Source organism: Ruditapes philippinarum, unplaced genomic scaffold, assembly GCF_026571515.1.
Source record: "Ruditapes philippinarum isolate M1 unplaced genomic scaffold, ASM2657151v2 ctg2009_1_1_1_1, whole genome shotgun sequence".
NCBI classification, from domain to species: Eukaryota; Metazoa; Mollusca; class Bivalvia; order Venerida; family Veneridae; genus Ruditapes; species Ruditapes philippinarum.
Genome location: NW_026855090.1, coordinates 216,841 through 232,340, shown reverse-complemented (window position 1 = coordinate 232,340; position 15,500 = coordinate 216,841). Strand labels below are relative to the sequence as shown.

The 15,500-nt window shown below is 30.9% G+C and overlaps 1 protein-coding gene across 1 annotated transcript in view; it reads right to left on the bottom strand.

The window, feature by feature from the left end:
* Positions 1–15,500, bottom strand: part of LOC132742065 (protocadherin Fat 4-like) — a 46,251-nt gene that overhangs the window by 24,021 nt on the left and 6,730 nt on the right. Inside the window, exons 11-35 of the mRNA XM_060730349.1 lie at positions 15,346–15,476; positions 14,675–14,743; positions 14,056–14,223; positions 13,454–13,682; positions 13,036–13,166; positions 12,790–12,858; positions 12,038–12,205; positions 11,391–11,619; positions 10,766–10,890; positions 10,309–10,377; positions 9,670–9,831; positions 8,443–8,668; positions 7,725–7,855; positions 7,008–7,076; positions 6,490–6,651; positions 5,940–6,168; positions 5,385–5,515; positions 4,945–5,013; positions 4,355–4,522; positions 3,652–3,880; positions 3,061–3,185; positions 2,513–2,581; positions 1,723–1,890; positions 1,003–1,228; positions 189–316 (exon numbers count right to left, since the gene is read on the bottom strand). Coding sequence (XP_060586332.1) covers positions 189–316; positions 1,003–1,228; positions 1,723–1,890; positions 2,513–2,581; positions 3,061–3,185; positions 3,652–3,880; positions 4,355–4,522; positions 4,945–5,013; positions 5,385–5,515; positions 5,940–6,168; positions 6,490–6,651; positions 7,008–7,076; positions 7,725–7,855; positions 8,443–8,668; positions 9,670–9,831; positions 10,309–10,377; positions 10,766–10,890; positions 11,391–11,619; positions 12,038–12,205; positions 12,790–12,858; positions 13,036–13,166; positions 13,454–13,682; positions 14,056–14,223; positions 14,675–14,743; positions 15,346–15,476 — 3,680 coding nt within the window. The remainder of the gene's footprint in view (positions 1–188; positions 317–1,002; positions 1,229–1,722; positions 1,891–2,512; positions 2,582–3,060; positions 3,186–3,651; positions 3,881–4,354; positions 4,523–4,944; positions 5,014–5,384; positions 5,516–5,939; positions 6,169–6,489; positions 6,652–7,007; positions 7,077–7,724; positions 7,856–8,442; positions 8,669–9,669; positions 9,832–10,308; positions 10,378–10,765; positions 10,891–11,390; positions 11,620–12,037; positions 12,206–12,789; positions 12,859–13,035; positions 13,167–13,453; positions 13,683–14,055; positions 14,224–14,674; positions 14,744–15,345; positions 15,477–15,500) is intronic.

The window sequence follows — 15,500 nt, the reverse complement described above, 5'->3', positions numbered from 1 at the left end:
AAAAATAAAATACTGCCCAGCTACAATGACCAGCTATCGATAAAAGAAAATACTGACAAGTGTTGATGACAGGCTATAGTTCAAGATAAAATACTGATCAGTATTGACGGTCAGCTACCGAAAATTCAAATAATAAATACAACAAATGACAAATATAGATGCTCAACTAGTGAAATTAAGATACCGACCAGTATTTTCTTTCTCCCATAGATTGATCGTTGTAATGTTATTTGTAAACACTGGAGTCACGTCATTTTCATCTTCTACAAATAGTGTCAAGTTATCATTTGATGTTAGTCCATGAACATCAGTTATGCTGAAAACAAATGAAAGCATTTCTTTACAGAAGCTAAAAGGGACACTTTTTAAATGTTTATTTAAATATTACATGCTGCTGAGTGATTTCTTAACCATTCGACAAAAAGAAAGACTTATCCTGTATAAAAAAATGAATACTTAATATAATGATAGAAAACTTATAGAATCGTTAAAGTGGATTGGTCTACAACGGGCACATGTTCCGTAGGTATTTCAAACATTGATAAAACAATAGGACTGTGTCATTTGGATATTCATATGAAATATCTCTAGAAAAACAAAATAATGATATAATTCTAAGTGATTTAGTATGTTAGATAAAATATACTGCTCTTGAACATTTTATTATCTTTTATATATTGATATGTGATATTGGAGACAATGTTTGAAACACTAACAAACATCCATATTATTTTCAGGTTTGTTTTCCCGTATCATAATACTATATACTATCAACATAATTGTTCATGGTATAACAGATCTTCAATTACTAAGTATGGACCGATTCACTCTAAATAAAATCATGATAAGAAATATGTTTTGATAAGAGTGTATGAAAGAATAAAATGCTTAAAGTTTCAAAACTACTCGTTTTGATTGTGACCAATCATTAAGTATATGTTTATTGCTTATAATTATTTTAACAACTATTTCTCGTTTCATTGAATACCAGTAGATATTAACCTTATTGTCACAGTATAACTCGTCTCTGTTTCAAAATCAAGCGTTGCATTTGTTGTTAGCGTTCCATTCTCAATTTCGAATACGCCGGGGGTGCTTTCATCAACAATGGCAAATGTCTGTTCAGTGTCACCATCTAAATCATTCCAGTTCAATGTCTGTACACTATATCCACCAGTTGTGACAGTATTTTCAGTAATGTTCACATTGGTTATATTTAGATATGGTCCTACAAGAACAAAACAATCACATAGTTAAAACGTTTCTCTCTCTAGTTTTCATTAAACGTTATATCGTTTTTATATTAAAAAATACTAATGAGTTTCAACTAATCGTTAACCAATACAAATTGCAAAGGACATCTTTTTACTTTTTTTAATCAGCTATATAGATAAATCACATGATTTATGGCCAAATGACAAAGGGGAATCTTTTATAGTGACGGTTAAGTTCAAGTCAAACTATTGATCAAGTCATTTTCAAGCATTGTCGTAACCAAATAAAGTCGAATAGCTATCATTACATCTCACACAATTGAAACACTTCTGATGAAAGTTTACAAAATATCTCTAGACTTGAACAGACACGACACAATAAACAAACACATGAACTTATATGCATTTGTCCCTGTACATATCTGCTATATATTTAATTAATAGGGTTTAGCCTTCTGAAAATGAATAAAGGTTTTTTTTTTGTTTTTTTCTTAAAAAATATCATTACTTGTTTTAACATCTACGGTCAGGTTAAGGTATGCCACATTTACTGAATCATTGGCTGCTATCTCAAGGTTATACACAAGATCTGACTCCGTGGTTGGTGTAAGTTTTATCGCCTGGGTCAGCACGCCACTTGATGCATTTATAGCAAAAGCATTGTTTCTGTTTCCATCTATAGAAAAAACAAAATATCACATTCATTATCACCATGTAGTATCTGATATTGAAACATATAAACTCTTTAATCTAATTAGTCAAATCGTCATTAACTTAATGATTACTTTTGTGATTTCTGTTTTAACTTTAATTGTTTTACCACTTGAAGTGTTTGTTTCATTTTTGTAATCATCAACGCAGCATTCCGATATACTTTTTCAATGACAATTTTACCAGCTTTAATGTCACAAAGTAAGGAATGTTGTTTTGTAGCAGTGTCTTAGGGCTATTACTCTTGTCTTAAAACAAAGGAAGTGTTTCGGCCTGTAAAGTCACATGCAAATTAAATATTAAATGCAGACATTTGTCTTTTTATCCATGTATGTAAATGTTATGAGGCCTGTCCAGAAGAAAATTCGGTGTAAGAAGGTGTTTATGAAAGAAAGTATGAGAAAATATTTTGAAATAAATAGAACACATACATGTATACCAAAGGACATAATACACTCGTATGTATCGTTATATGAAGAAATGTATATCATATGTACCGGTATTTTACCCTCATGACAATAATCAGCCAATAATTTATCATCATATGAAGTAACTACATTTATATACGTATATTTATATGTAAATACCTGTTATATAATACGATACACTTCCAACAGTGTCAATATCATCCGAAGTTGCAGTATAGTGTTCGTCTCCTGTAACATATAAAGTAATTTAATGAATTAAATTTAAAAAAAAAAAATTAAAAAAATTTTTAAACTGTATCACCTGTATAGATAGTATCAGCCTTGAAATTGTAATTATTCGTTTGTATTAGTTTCAATATCACGAAATTAAACAGCAGCAGACAGCTGTGCATGTTTTGACGAGACCGAGGACCTGTCTGACTTTATTCTTGTGACGTATATTTGCAATAAGGTATCCGTCCAAATATACACGGTTTAGTCGTATTTTAGTGTCACGTACATCCTTTAGCATAATTGGTCAACCCCGTCCTTAAAATGAACAACACGCACGCACACACGAACGAACACACACACGCACGTACACAAGAACTAAACAAACACAATTAATACGTCTTAAAAGAATATTTAAAATGTGTCCTGGGTTAAAATCACAAATATAATTTTATTAGGAGCATGGATAACTATGATCTAATTAGAATTTTATTTACCTATATTAGCAGTTTCTAGGATGTATATTGACGAGTTTGACGTAATTGTAGGTTTAACATCGTTCACGTCGGTTACAAATATAGTTATCGTTGCTGTGGATGATAGTCCAGATATATCCGTGGCGCTAATGATATAAGGAAAAACAATGTAAAAGTATTATTCGCGACGCTGTTTATGTAAACAGTTAATGCATGAAAATATTAGTTTTACTTTTAAGTTTGTCGAAATTTGTGGAAGCAACATTGAAAATGAGTGACTACCACCACCCATCCTAACAACCAATTCCTACTCTATTATTACTAAGGTTTGTATAGTCTTAAGATTCATATGCTTTCAACCCTTTAGTTAAGCTTTTTTTCTCTTTCACATCAACATTTACAAAGACAAATTCATAGGAATAAATATAGTAACGGCTCCAAAAAGTGAACAGCATATCCAACAATACTATGCCTTAACAAAAACCATGGATATTACAGAAGAAATATTCATTATTTCTTTAAACAATCAATAAGTTTATAAATTCTTATTATCAAATAAAATGAGAACTTGACCTTAGTAATAATAATACACAACTGTGGGTAAATATTTACTTTAAGACAACAGTGTAGTTTTTCGTAGTTTCGTAGTCAAACTTAGCGCTCGTTACAATTTCATTATCAGCATTTATTTCAAAAGTGCCCGGATCGCTTTGTGACATAATTGCAAATGTTGTATTCTCATCACCATCCAGATCAGTGGAGTTTATAGCCCATACACTATACACGTTTGTTGTGTTGACATTTTCTGGTATCTCAATCTCCTCAACATTTATAACAGGGGCTATAAATAACAGAAATCACAAACATTATTATAAAATTAAGTTGTATATGTATAGGACAAACGTGATGGCGCTTACACTCTCAATAGTTAAAAATTTATTGTCACTAACATTTCAATGGGATATCCACAATAATATCACAGATGATAATGATGAATGATTTGAAAACAAAATAGAGTTGTTAGAAAACGAATTATATACAATGTATACAGCCTATAGAGTATGCTATTTTCTTTTCAATAGATTTATCTTCAATATTACCAATTGCTGTATATCTAAATCAAGAAACAATCAAAATAAAAGATTGTAAATTGATGTATTTAAGGAATAAATTTTGTGATTTAAAAAACTCTTACTTTATATATTCAGGATTATTTAGTATGAAAATACATATGTTAGAATGTTATGACTTTATCCAAGACATTTTCATGTACAGATTTAAAAAAAGGTATTAAGATAATATAAATGCTAAACACCTGTCTTGACGTTAACTGTTAGATTTAGAAATGCGGTGTTCACGGAATCATTTGCTAGTATAACTAGATTGTATGTGACATCAGCAACTGTAGTTGGGTTAAGTGTTTTCTCTAGTGTCAAGCTTCCGGTACTAGCATCAATAGCAAATACACCATCAGAATTTCCTTCTGAAATGTAGAAGACATATATATATATGTGATATTTATATATAACATCTAGTAAGCTGTTTCTTTTTTGTGCAAGAGATCATGCAAAATGCATAATTACTGTGTTAAAAAACAACAGTAGACTAGACATATTACAAATAAAAATCTAGAATAAAGTGACCCTTCGGAAGCAGTAATTACAACAAAATTACATGTAAATTGCAGACTCGGTTTGATTGAGACAGTTCATGTTGGAATGGTTTAATTCACTGCAAATAATTACATTGATTAAAACTAAACTTTACTTTCTTTAATATAATTTTGCAAAAACATATGCAATGAAACATATAAACCAACGTTATACCAAAATTAAATGTACAAAAAGAAGGAACTACAACTTATCAGAGAGTAATTGTCTTTAATAAAACACATCTTAAGATTACCTGTTATTGAATAGGACGTAGTGCCAATAGTGTCTACATCTTCAGACGTCGCATTGTAAATCACCGTGCCTGGTTGTTGAAAACAATGTATACAGATTTTATTTTTGGAGAAAATTTCTTATATACTTTGTACAAAAGTAAACATCACTTTATCCATCTTAAAAGCATCACTGCGAAATTAATTTTACGATTTCCGATTTTTACCTAGTGTACGCTTTAATTTACCACATTATTTTGATACCATTGTCTTTGAACGTTTTATAAGGATATATTACAGCGGTTTCTTCAAAGCACCAACAGGTGCACATTTAAGTATACATTTAAAACATATTGCAATTGATATCATAATTATTATGTTTATTATTTATCATGGTATTAATATACTGTTTTACCTCATTTAATTTATCTACTAGCGTCTGTTATAAAACAAAGGTACAAACCAGGTGCTGTAAATTGGGTGATATCTGTGGAATTGGCAGAAGTAAATACCGGACTTTCATCATTAGCATCGACAACAATGATGGTGAATTCAGCGCTGGATGACTTTGAAAATAAGGAGGTATCAGTCACTCTGGAAATAATCATACCGTATATTTGTTTTATCACATTGTCAACTGATCGACAAAGAAAAGGCGTATTGATAAAAATAAATGACATAATAGGCTATGGCACAAAGTTTTCCCTAAAAATTCTTTGTTTATATCAGTTTAAAAAAATGAACAATTAAAAGTTTGTGTTACAGTATTATAATGTACTTATGGGTATAAAAATTTCTGTTCCATCTAAATATTTTGTTTCTTTTTTTTATTATGTGCAATTTGTGAGGTTGAATGTGATTTATGTTAAGACATGTACTGTTTTAAGACACGGAGTTGCGTCACTCTGGTACGAAACTTTTAGTTAATGTTTGCATAACACAAGACGTTTGCAAATGATAGCTTTGTTAATTGTTAAGATTCATGGTTAAATGTGAGACTTTATATCAAGGCACTTACTTTAAAGCTATTGTATAATTTTTCAATGTTTCATAATCTATGGACGAATTTGTAACAAGCTTTGTTTTATTTTCGTTCAATTTGAACGCATTGGGTTCACTTTGGTTTTGGATTTCATAATTAGGATTCACATCGCCATCAATGTCTGTAGAGTTGAGATCCATCACATCTGATCCTATAGCTACGTTTTCAACAACAGTTACCTCGTGAGGAATGACCAAAACAGGAGCTGTAATGAACAAAAAAAAATGTTTTCACCCAAAGTCATTTTTGTTTTATCCCATTGTATTGTTATTTCGAATATAGCTAAGCTAGAACAATATATTCTTTTTTACACTCAAAGAACATCTACTAAGCATATTTAAAATATATAATATTTTTAAAAAAACTAAGTTTATGGAAGCGTAAAACAAAATATCAAAATAGGGAAAGAACACCAAGAACATCAACGTTGTATACAATGTGACAGGCCGTAAACCAACTGTACGTGTTGAAACGTATTTTTGACATATTTATCTATTTGATTTATGTTATATGTGAATTTGATTACCTGTGCTTAAAGCTATTGTTAAGTTGAAATCCACTGTATTTAGAGTATCATTAGCTTGTAAAGTCAGGCGATGTGTTAATGTTACAGTAGCGTTAAACGCCGACACAAGAGTTATATTTCCGCTGTTACTATCTATGGAAAACTGGCCATTGTCATTTCCGCCTATAAAAATAAAATGAAAAAATATAAAGGAATCTTTTATAAGATTATAAAGATAGATTATCGCACCAAGTTAAACATTTTAATAAATTCCAAAATATGATTTGCATGATTGGACACAAGTCTCTGATAAAGAATTTTTCCTTAAAATTAATCTTATATTTGAAATTGGTCTGATTCTGCAATTGTGGTCTTTAAAACGCTAACAATGAATAAATCATAATAAATATTAGCAAGAAAAATATCTAATTACGATATTAAGAAAAAAGAAATTAGAGGAAAGAAAGAAATTCTTGTAAAAAACAAACACAATAGAAATACATGGTTGTTTGTTCTTACATTTATAAAGTATATAATACCTATAATGTCGAAGCTTACACTTCCTACAGTGTCATTATCCTCGGCCATGGCTTCGTAGATAACAGAACCTATTGATGAATTACCAAGTTGTTATACATTTATAATATACAAATCAAGGATTAAAGCTAACAAACACTTTGAATTCACCCTAGATAGAATATGTTTTAAACAGCAGATAATGCTTTTCTTAAAAAACAACATAAATTTGATTATTTAAGTTGCTGAAATGCATACATTTATCAAGTTTGTTAAAGGCTAGGAGTGCGCGAGGGATGTCGCCCTATTCATTTCCCTCATGTACAGACTCAATTAAACCAAGTCAGTCTGCAAGTTTCACGTTAGTTTGTTGTGATTAATGGTTCCGAGGAACAACACGTTATCCAGATTTTTTTAAATATGATCGCAAAGCGACTTTTTTTGGATTCTATGTAGCGTTCGAACCTGTATCGATAACATATAACATTTGAAAAGAACTTAAATTTCTTCCAATGATAAAAAATGAATTATTCTCAAAGGTCGGAGAAAGGCATTTGAAATTGTATCTTAATAAAATACATGATGCCGACATAAGTTGACGTATACTTTGTTTTACTTATAAGTTATACTATATATTTACTATTTACATTTCTTTTCCTTACTTAGCTTTATTCCTGGCAAAACTCTTATTTGTAACATTTGATTGTAAGATATACTTAGAATTAAAGCATAAACCAAACCTGGACTGGTTTCCTCCTCTAACTGTATACGATCACTAGAAGTAAACTCTGGAAATTGGTCATTTGCATCCACCACGGACACCGTAAATGTTGCCGTTGACGACAACTTCAATGATGACGTATCCGTTACTCTGTAAAATTTTAATTTGATTAAAGTATTGAAAACAATTACTTTATTATTGTGATCAGATACATCGTTTGGCTATATTGATAAGTATGTACTTAAATAATTGTGGTCATAAATCTATCTAGAGATTTTGGATTTTCACGTGAGGAAGCGATCCAGCTACCTTATGAAACGGCGGTGGTTCCACTCAGGTGCATGTTCCTGCTTAAAATAGCACCTGAGGTTTTTCTCTTCTCCAGCTAAGCTGGAAAGTCGCCATATGACCTCTACTGTGTTGGTGCAATGTCCGTCAAACCCAACCTAATAAATGAATTCAATGCACCTTTTGGGTAATTAAAATTAAAAAGAAACGAAGATGTTGATCGCGGATATTCGATTGGAGTGACATGCATTCCTTCAGGTGGAGAAAATTTTGACATGTATGGTTGATTCTGTTTTCCTCTATTTTTAATTACCAATCATTCACCCTAAATTGTAATTATCTTTTTTCTAACGATTCTGCTGAGATATTGTAAAATACTAGGTACTCATTTTAAACACTTAAAAGATTTAAATATATTAAATAATTGAACAACATTAAAAAGCACCTACTTTATTTCAAAAGTAAAAATTGTTTTATCCTCGAAGTCAAAAGACTTGTTCGTTTTAACTGCCATATAAGCGTCATTTATAAAAAACACGCCTGCGTCACTTTGATTTAATATGACGTAAACTGGGTCAACATCACCGTCCCTGTCAGATGACGTCAAATTCCACACAACATCTGGTACCGCATTGTTTTCAGTTATATTGATTTGGTATGCAGAAATAACTGGCACTGAAAAATAAAAGAAACATGATACATGTATATAATGGAGAAACGAGGTCAAAAACGAAGTACGCTTAAATGAGGTGGTCCGCCCGCTTAGTGCAATAGGGAGATCCAAGTGTCGCTGGCAGGTTCGATGCTCGGGTAAAGCAAAATATCTCAAAGACAATTGGTCTCTCACCACTGATTCAAAAATCATGTGGGATCACTTGCAGGTTAATAATCCAGGAAGGGCGGACAGCATGCGGACAAACCGCTGTGATATGTACACATGACATACAATTAATTATTTGAGGTATTTCATGTTGTTATATTTAAGGTGTATCTAGGTTAATTCCTTCTCGAATTATAAACCAGATAAAAATTTTCATCTAGGATCGCTGTGACCTTCACCATTGACCTAATCATAATAAATAGGGGAAAGTAAACAACCATTGGCAATGATCGAACATAGTCAACCAACCTAGGGATTTCCTTTCGAAATAAATCTCATGGACACAGACTTTCTCTTAACCATGACCGTCCTCCCTATTAAGTTTGTAGACAGCACACCAAATACATGTATTTATCACGTTATATGCCACTGATGGACAGACGGATTGACGTACCAACATTTTTGATTGCTGGGCTCGTTTTATCTTTATTTGTAATTTCCCAAAATATATACCATTACATATACTACTTATCCAATGGTTAATATGGTTTTATTTATTTTTTATAAATAAAATAAGAGTTGGAATGAAACCTATTAACAAGAGAATGCATGCTCGGAAAAACATACAAACGGAAGGTCAAGCGCTATACCATAATACGATCGAAGTTTACTTTGAACTTATAAGAATGAATTATATCATCTAGCACCATGAATACTTCAACACAATTGTTATACATGACTTAAACATAGTTATGCAGTAGATATTAATAATTAATGTAGCTGTATTTGTTTCAAGATATGACAACAAAATTCAGAACACAGAATGAAGCAAAAGAACTATCAAATTATCAGTTACCAGTAATAACATTGATGGTCAAATTGAAAAGTCCAACATTCAGTGAATCATTCGCCTGAATGGTCAAAACAAATTCTAGATCACTGCTTTCATCAAAGGCATTTTGAAGTGTTACAGTTCCCACGCTGGAATCAATACTAAAGAAGCCTCCGGAGTTTCCATCTGTAAAGTTAAGAAGACGTCGTGTAAGACAAACATTAACCAAAAGTCAGTAACTTAACTTGCTATCTGTTTTGTACATGATTACCGAATAAACCATAAAAATTATTTAACAACAACAAACATACATAATAACAGGACCAGAAAAAAGGCCCCCAAAAATGAAAAAAAAATCTTCTTGACAATTAAGATAATATGCTTTTCAATCATCATCAGTGAAACTTCAAAATGAAAAAGTTCTTGTATCAATTGATCAACTGTTGCTTAGAAGTCAGTATAATGAACAATAACTGAAACTAGTTTTCATTGGATCAAATGTAACAGCATTCGTTAAGTAAATTCTGCAGAACCAGATATTTTCTTAGTGTTGGGAATGAATAATATACTTTATTGATAAACATCCATTAATGTATAAATAATATTATGTATCAGATAGTGGTCATCAACTCTGGGTGTTTAAATAAAGATGTCATACATTACCTATGATAGAGTATTCTACAGTTGGGGCTGTATCATAGTCAACTGTGACAGCGGTATAGAATGGTGTTCCTGCAAGCAAAATATGACGTTACATGAAGTATATACGCTAAAACCATTTTAATGACTACTTATACATATATCATGAGATAAGCCATTACTTAGGACACATATTTATTTCAAAAAATACAAACTGTATGCTACGTGTGTATTGTAATTGGGGAATTGACAAGACCACTAAAAATTGTTAAAATATAATCAATAATATAATTTAATGTTGCACTTTTTTCATTATTCTTCAATTACAGACTCTGTACAGACTCAATCAAACCGAGTCTGCAATTTGTATGCTATTTTGCTGTTTTTAATGCTTACGAAGGATCACCTTTTTCCAGGAATTATCTTGATAATTTCGTTGTCAGGAATTATGAATAAAATAAAAAAGTAAAGTGACACGAACCGGCTGGAGTTTCTTCTGATATGACCACAGTTGAATTACTCGTGAACTCCGGGGTGTTGTCATTTAGGTCATTGACACGTAGGGTTAATGTATCGTTTGACGTCAAGCCATGTACATCGGTAATTCTAAAACAAATTAACAATGATATGTTAGCACAAAATACATCTTTTTAAAATTCATACATGCTGCACCTTCAATTATATCTAGCTTAACCTAACAGGTTCGTTACATCTAGTTATACATTTTTGATAATAAGCAACGCATTCTAGGATATCCTTGTATTAGAATGTGTTACAAGGAAATGTAATTTTTTCCTTTTTTCATAATATATGCATCTCAATAACTTCAGCAATACAATACAAAACAGCATAGTTCAATTAAGACCGCGCAGTGATAAATCGTTTATTGACCTTTTAACTTTATTGAGTAGTTAATAAGGACAGACAACCGTTTAAAATGCATTTACACTGTTATATATGTAATATAAATACTAGGCAACACACATCAATAAATCATCAAATGGATAAAAATGATGATTTATATCCGAATCACCTTTGATCATTTGTCGATAGCAATTATTCCAGTTTTATTGTACTAGTAGTAAATTATGTGTAACATATCTTACCTCAGAGTGACTGTAAAGTTAGTCACAGATTCATAATCAAAGGAACCATTTGTCACTAACAGAGAATTATCTACAACTTGGAATGTACCCGGATGACTTTCAGAGACTATTTCTATTGTGGCATTTTGGTCACCATCTAAATCAGACCATGTAATGTTCCACAGCTCATAAGATCCGCTTGTATTAGTGTTTTCATCTATGGTTTGGTCAGCAATGCTCAGCTTTGGTGCTTAAATAATGGCATAAAATTAAAAGATACAGTGTTTTAAACCTATGATTGTTTACTTGTTTTTCTGACAAATAGTCCGCACAAAATAGATTAAGAATTACACTGTATACTTTTACAAGAAGTACAAACAAAAGCATTTCAGCACATTTGTCAAAATGTATTTTTCGTATTCTTAAGGTATCAAAATATAAACTGTTGAAATAACATTTACTCTTTTGAGTCAATTTCATTTTTATTCAAACCATTTTTCCAAAGATATTATCTCATTTATCAAATTTATTAGACCATCCTACTCTTTAAACTAAATATGCAATATACCCTGTCATTAGATTTGTATCTCGATATCATTAATCATAACAATCTACTACTCTGAATCTTTTCAAAGTAGATAAATAAACAGATATAAAAATTCACATACCTGTTTTTATATTAACTGTTAGGTTTAGGGTGACAGCATTTAGCGAATCATTTGCTTCAATGACGAGATCATAAACTAGATCAGAAACACTTTGCGGATTGAGTGTGTTCAGGAGAGTAAGTTCACCACTTGTTGGATCGATGGCAAAGTCGCTGTTTCTGTTACCATCTACAGAAATGTAAAACATTTTTAAATAACGTAAGAATCATTATTAACAGTGATATTAGTCTTCACTTTTTACAATATTAATCTTAACACTACTTGTTTGGTCTACTGGTTTTGTATAAAACAAGTCATCACATACTAGCTATAACACTAGGAACCCATCAATCTGTTATTTTTTCATTTAAGCTTTGTTTTAATTACTGTTATCTCGGAGTTTGATTTTTAACTGAAACTTGGTTTCGTGTGTCAGAAATACAGCTCAATATATGTCGGTTTAGCATAGGTATTTACCACCAACCCGCATCTCCTTCCACAATTCACACAAAACTACTTAATCTAAAATCCGCGACCATTATAAGGTATTGATACCATAGAAACATATATTTTGTCAAAAAAAAGATTGTTTTTGCCTTTTTCTTTACAAACAAAAAGGTACAACAAGGTAAATAAGCAAACTCTTGAATATCAGAATCGTGTTAAATTTAACTTTAAGTACATAAATTACTTATTAATAACATACTATTTATCTTAGATTAAATGAGACATTAGAGGTATTCTATCTATATGATAATATATTAAATTACTACCTATGATTGAATACGTTATGTTTCCAACGGTGTCTACATCCTCTGCTGTTGCAACATAGAGAGCCTCACCTACATATAGAGCATGAATAACGAATATGAATATTAGAGGATAATTTGATACCAATTCAAAATATATGCATAGCAATGAATAATCGAAAAAAAAAATAAAAGAATTATTTTCATTGACAAAGCGTAACGAAAATGTTTCATGCATAAATATAATTTCAGAAAGGAATCAACGTATACCTGTGTTTGCAGTTTCAAAGACCACGAGAGATGTGTTGGATGTAAACGTCGGATTATTGTCATTGGCGTCAGTGATATAAATTGTCAACGTTGCTGTACTTGAAAGCTTGAATGCTGATTTATCTGTGACGCTATAAATAGAAGATAAAAATGAAGTAGAAATGATGCTAATTCAGGATCAGACTTGAATTCGATAATTCGCTAAACGCCCCCTTATCTCTCCTATTATTCTGATATTACAATTTAAGCATTGACTGAATTTGCTCGATATCATAACCATTTTTGAACTGGTATCTTAACATTCAATCTATAATCATAATACATATGAATGGTTAATTAATTAAAACATATGGTGAAAATATTGTTTCCTCGGTTAATAATAGATACTTTTAAAAGATCTTCAAAATAACTGACATACTTGAAAATAATCGTGTAGTTCTTAGTTGTTTCAAAGTCAAACTCCACTGCTGACACGGTTGTGATATTGGAACCATCGATTACAAATGTATTTCCAGCACTATCTATCATTGTAAATACTGGATTTTCATCACCATCAAGATCAGTAGAGTTGATTTGCCATACAAGATAGTTCCCAGATATATCCGTGTCTTCGGGTATGTATATGTCTTGGACATGTATGACAGGTGCTTGTAACGAAATTAATTATAAAATCGTTAAATAATAAGTTTGATACATGTATCTAGTTAAATGAGTATAAATTTCGCTGATGCTTTTTATTATAATCTTGTAACGACAAATCAAAACGCCAAGTTTGACCGTTTCTGCATAGCAAGTGACTAAATTTGTTGTCGAAGGGAGAAGGAAGGTAAACCATCTTTTACACTACTCTTATATCAAACTTGCAGGACTATGAAATTTATGTATCTACCTGGTCATTAACTGATAATCAATTTGGTGACATTTAATACCATTTCAGTATTAACTTATATCTATAACATCACTAAATCGTTGTCACATTAATATGCTATTTATAATCATAACATTGCTACAAGTCTTTACCTGTTTTAACCGCTATGGTAAGATTTAAAGTAGCAAAGTTTATAGAATCACTAGCTTGTAGGACAATATTGTGTGTCAGGTCTTCTACTGTAGTAGGGTTGAGTGTTGACTGCAGAGTGAGGTTACCACTTTCAGCATCAATTGCAAATATATTATCATCGTTTCCATCTGTTAACATAGATATGAAATATATTTAAAGTATTAACTGTGTAATTGTTATTGTAGATTGGATTATTTGAAGAGGAAACGCGGGCAACCGATTTTATCGATATTCTTTTTAAGAAAGCAATGGAGAGCATAGATATTCTAGATTAAATCAAGCATTTACATTTCAACCACATGTATCATAAAATTTAAATTGCCCAACACCGAATTCGTTACGTATGATGTACGTTTATTTGTATTTGAAGACAAATCGGTGGCAAAGTTATCAATTATCAAAGGATTGATAAAAAAAAACTCGCACAGGCATTAAGCAATTTTCTCAATTATATTATAACATATATATAAAAATTTCCCAGAAAGTTTCATATTGGCAATTTTCTCTCTTAAAAAAGATCGTGTTCGAAAAATATGATAATTCTTAAATTCTGTACATGTAAACATGATAAATGGTTACCAGTTATGGAGTAGGTAATATTCCCCATTGTATCTTCATCGACAGCCATCGCCGTATAAAACTCTTCGTCTAAGAAAAAAAAAAGTTTGTTTTAAGAATGCCATTGATAAATAGATAAGTATCAAAAACAATACGAGGACATGGAACAAAAAGAGAATGCATGTTTTTTTTTCAGACTACATGTATCGTAATGATCTATATCTGATTTTGGATTGTCCATTATAATTTACAAGAATGTATTATGATAACACAAAATGTCTGATTAAATATAAACATGTGGTATAGTTCTTTAAAATTCATGTACAGTAGAGTAAAAACGTCAATGAATAATGAATCGCGACAAACAGTTATATGAATATATGCCAGTCATGAACACAACTTAAAGTATGAGCAAAGACAGCAGCATCAATAAAGAAAAGAAAAGAAAGAAAGAAAAAACAACAAGAAAAGAAACAAAAAAAAAAATAAACCAAACAACAACAAGCAAAGTTACTTAATTCAAAAGGTCTGTAAATTTGTTTTGATAATTCAATAATATAATAAAGGAACGCAAAGTAACGCTCATCAGACCTATTGTATGTTTGAATAATGTTCTCTCCTTATCTAATCTAAAAGATTCAATTTTAGTAAAACAAAATCAACAATATCAAACGCACTTGAACGTAACATACTTATTGGTGTATTTTCAGCCAATTCCGTTGAATTGTCAGACGTAAAGACTGGACTTTTATCGTTGGTATCTCTAACGTAAATCATAAACTCGGACGTTGAAGTTAGATTTAAATCAGAGGTTTCGGTTACCCTGTAATAAAAATTAAAAAAAGCT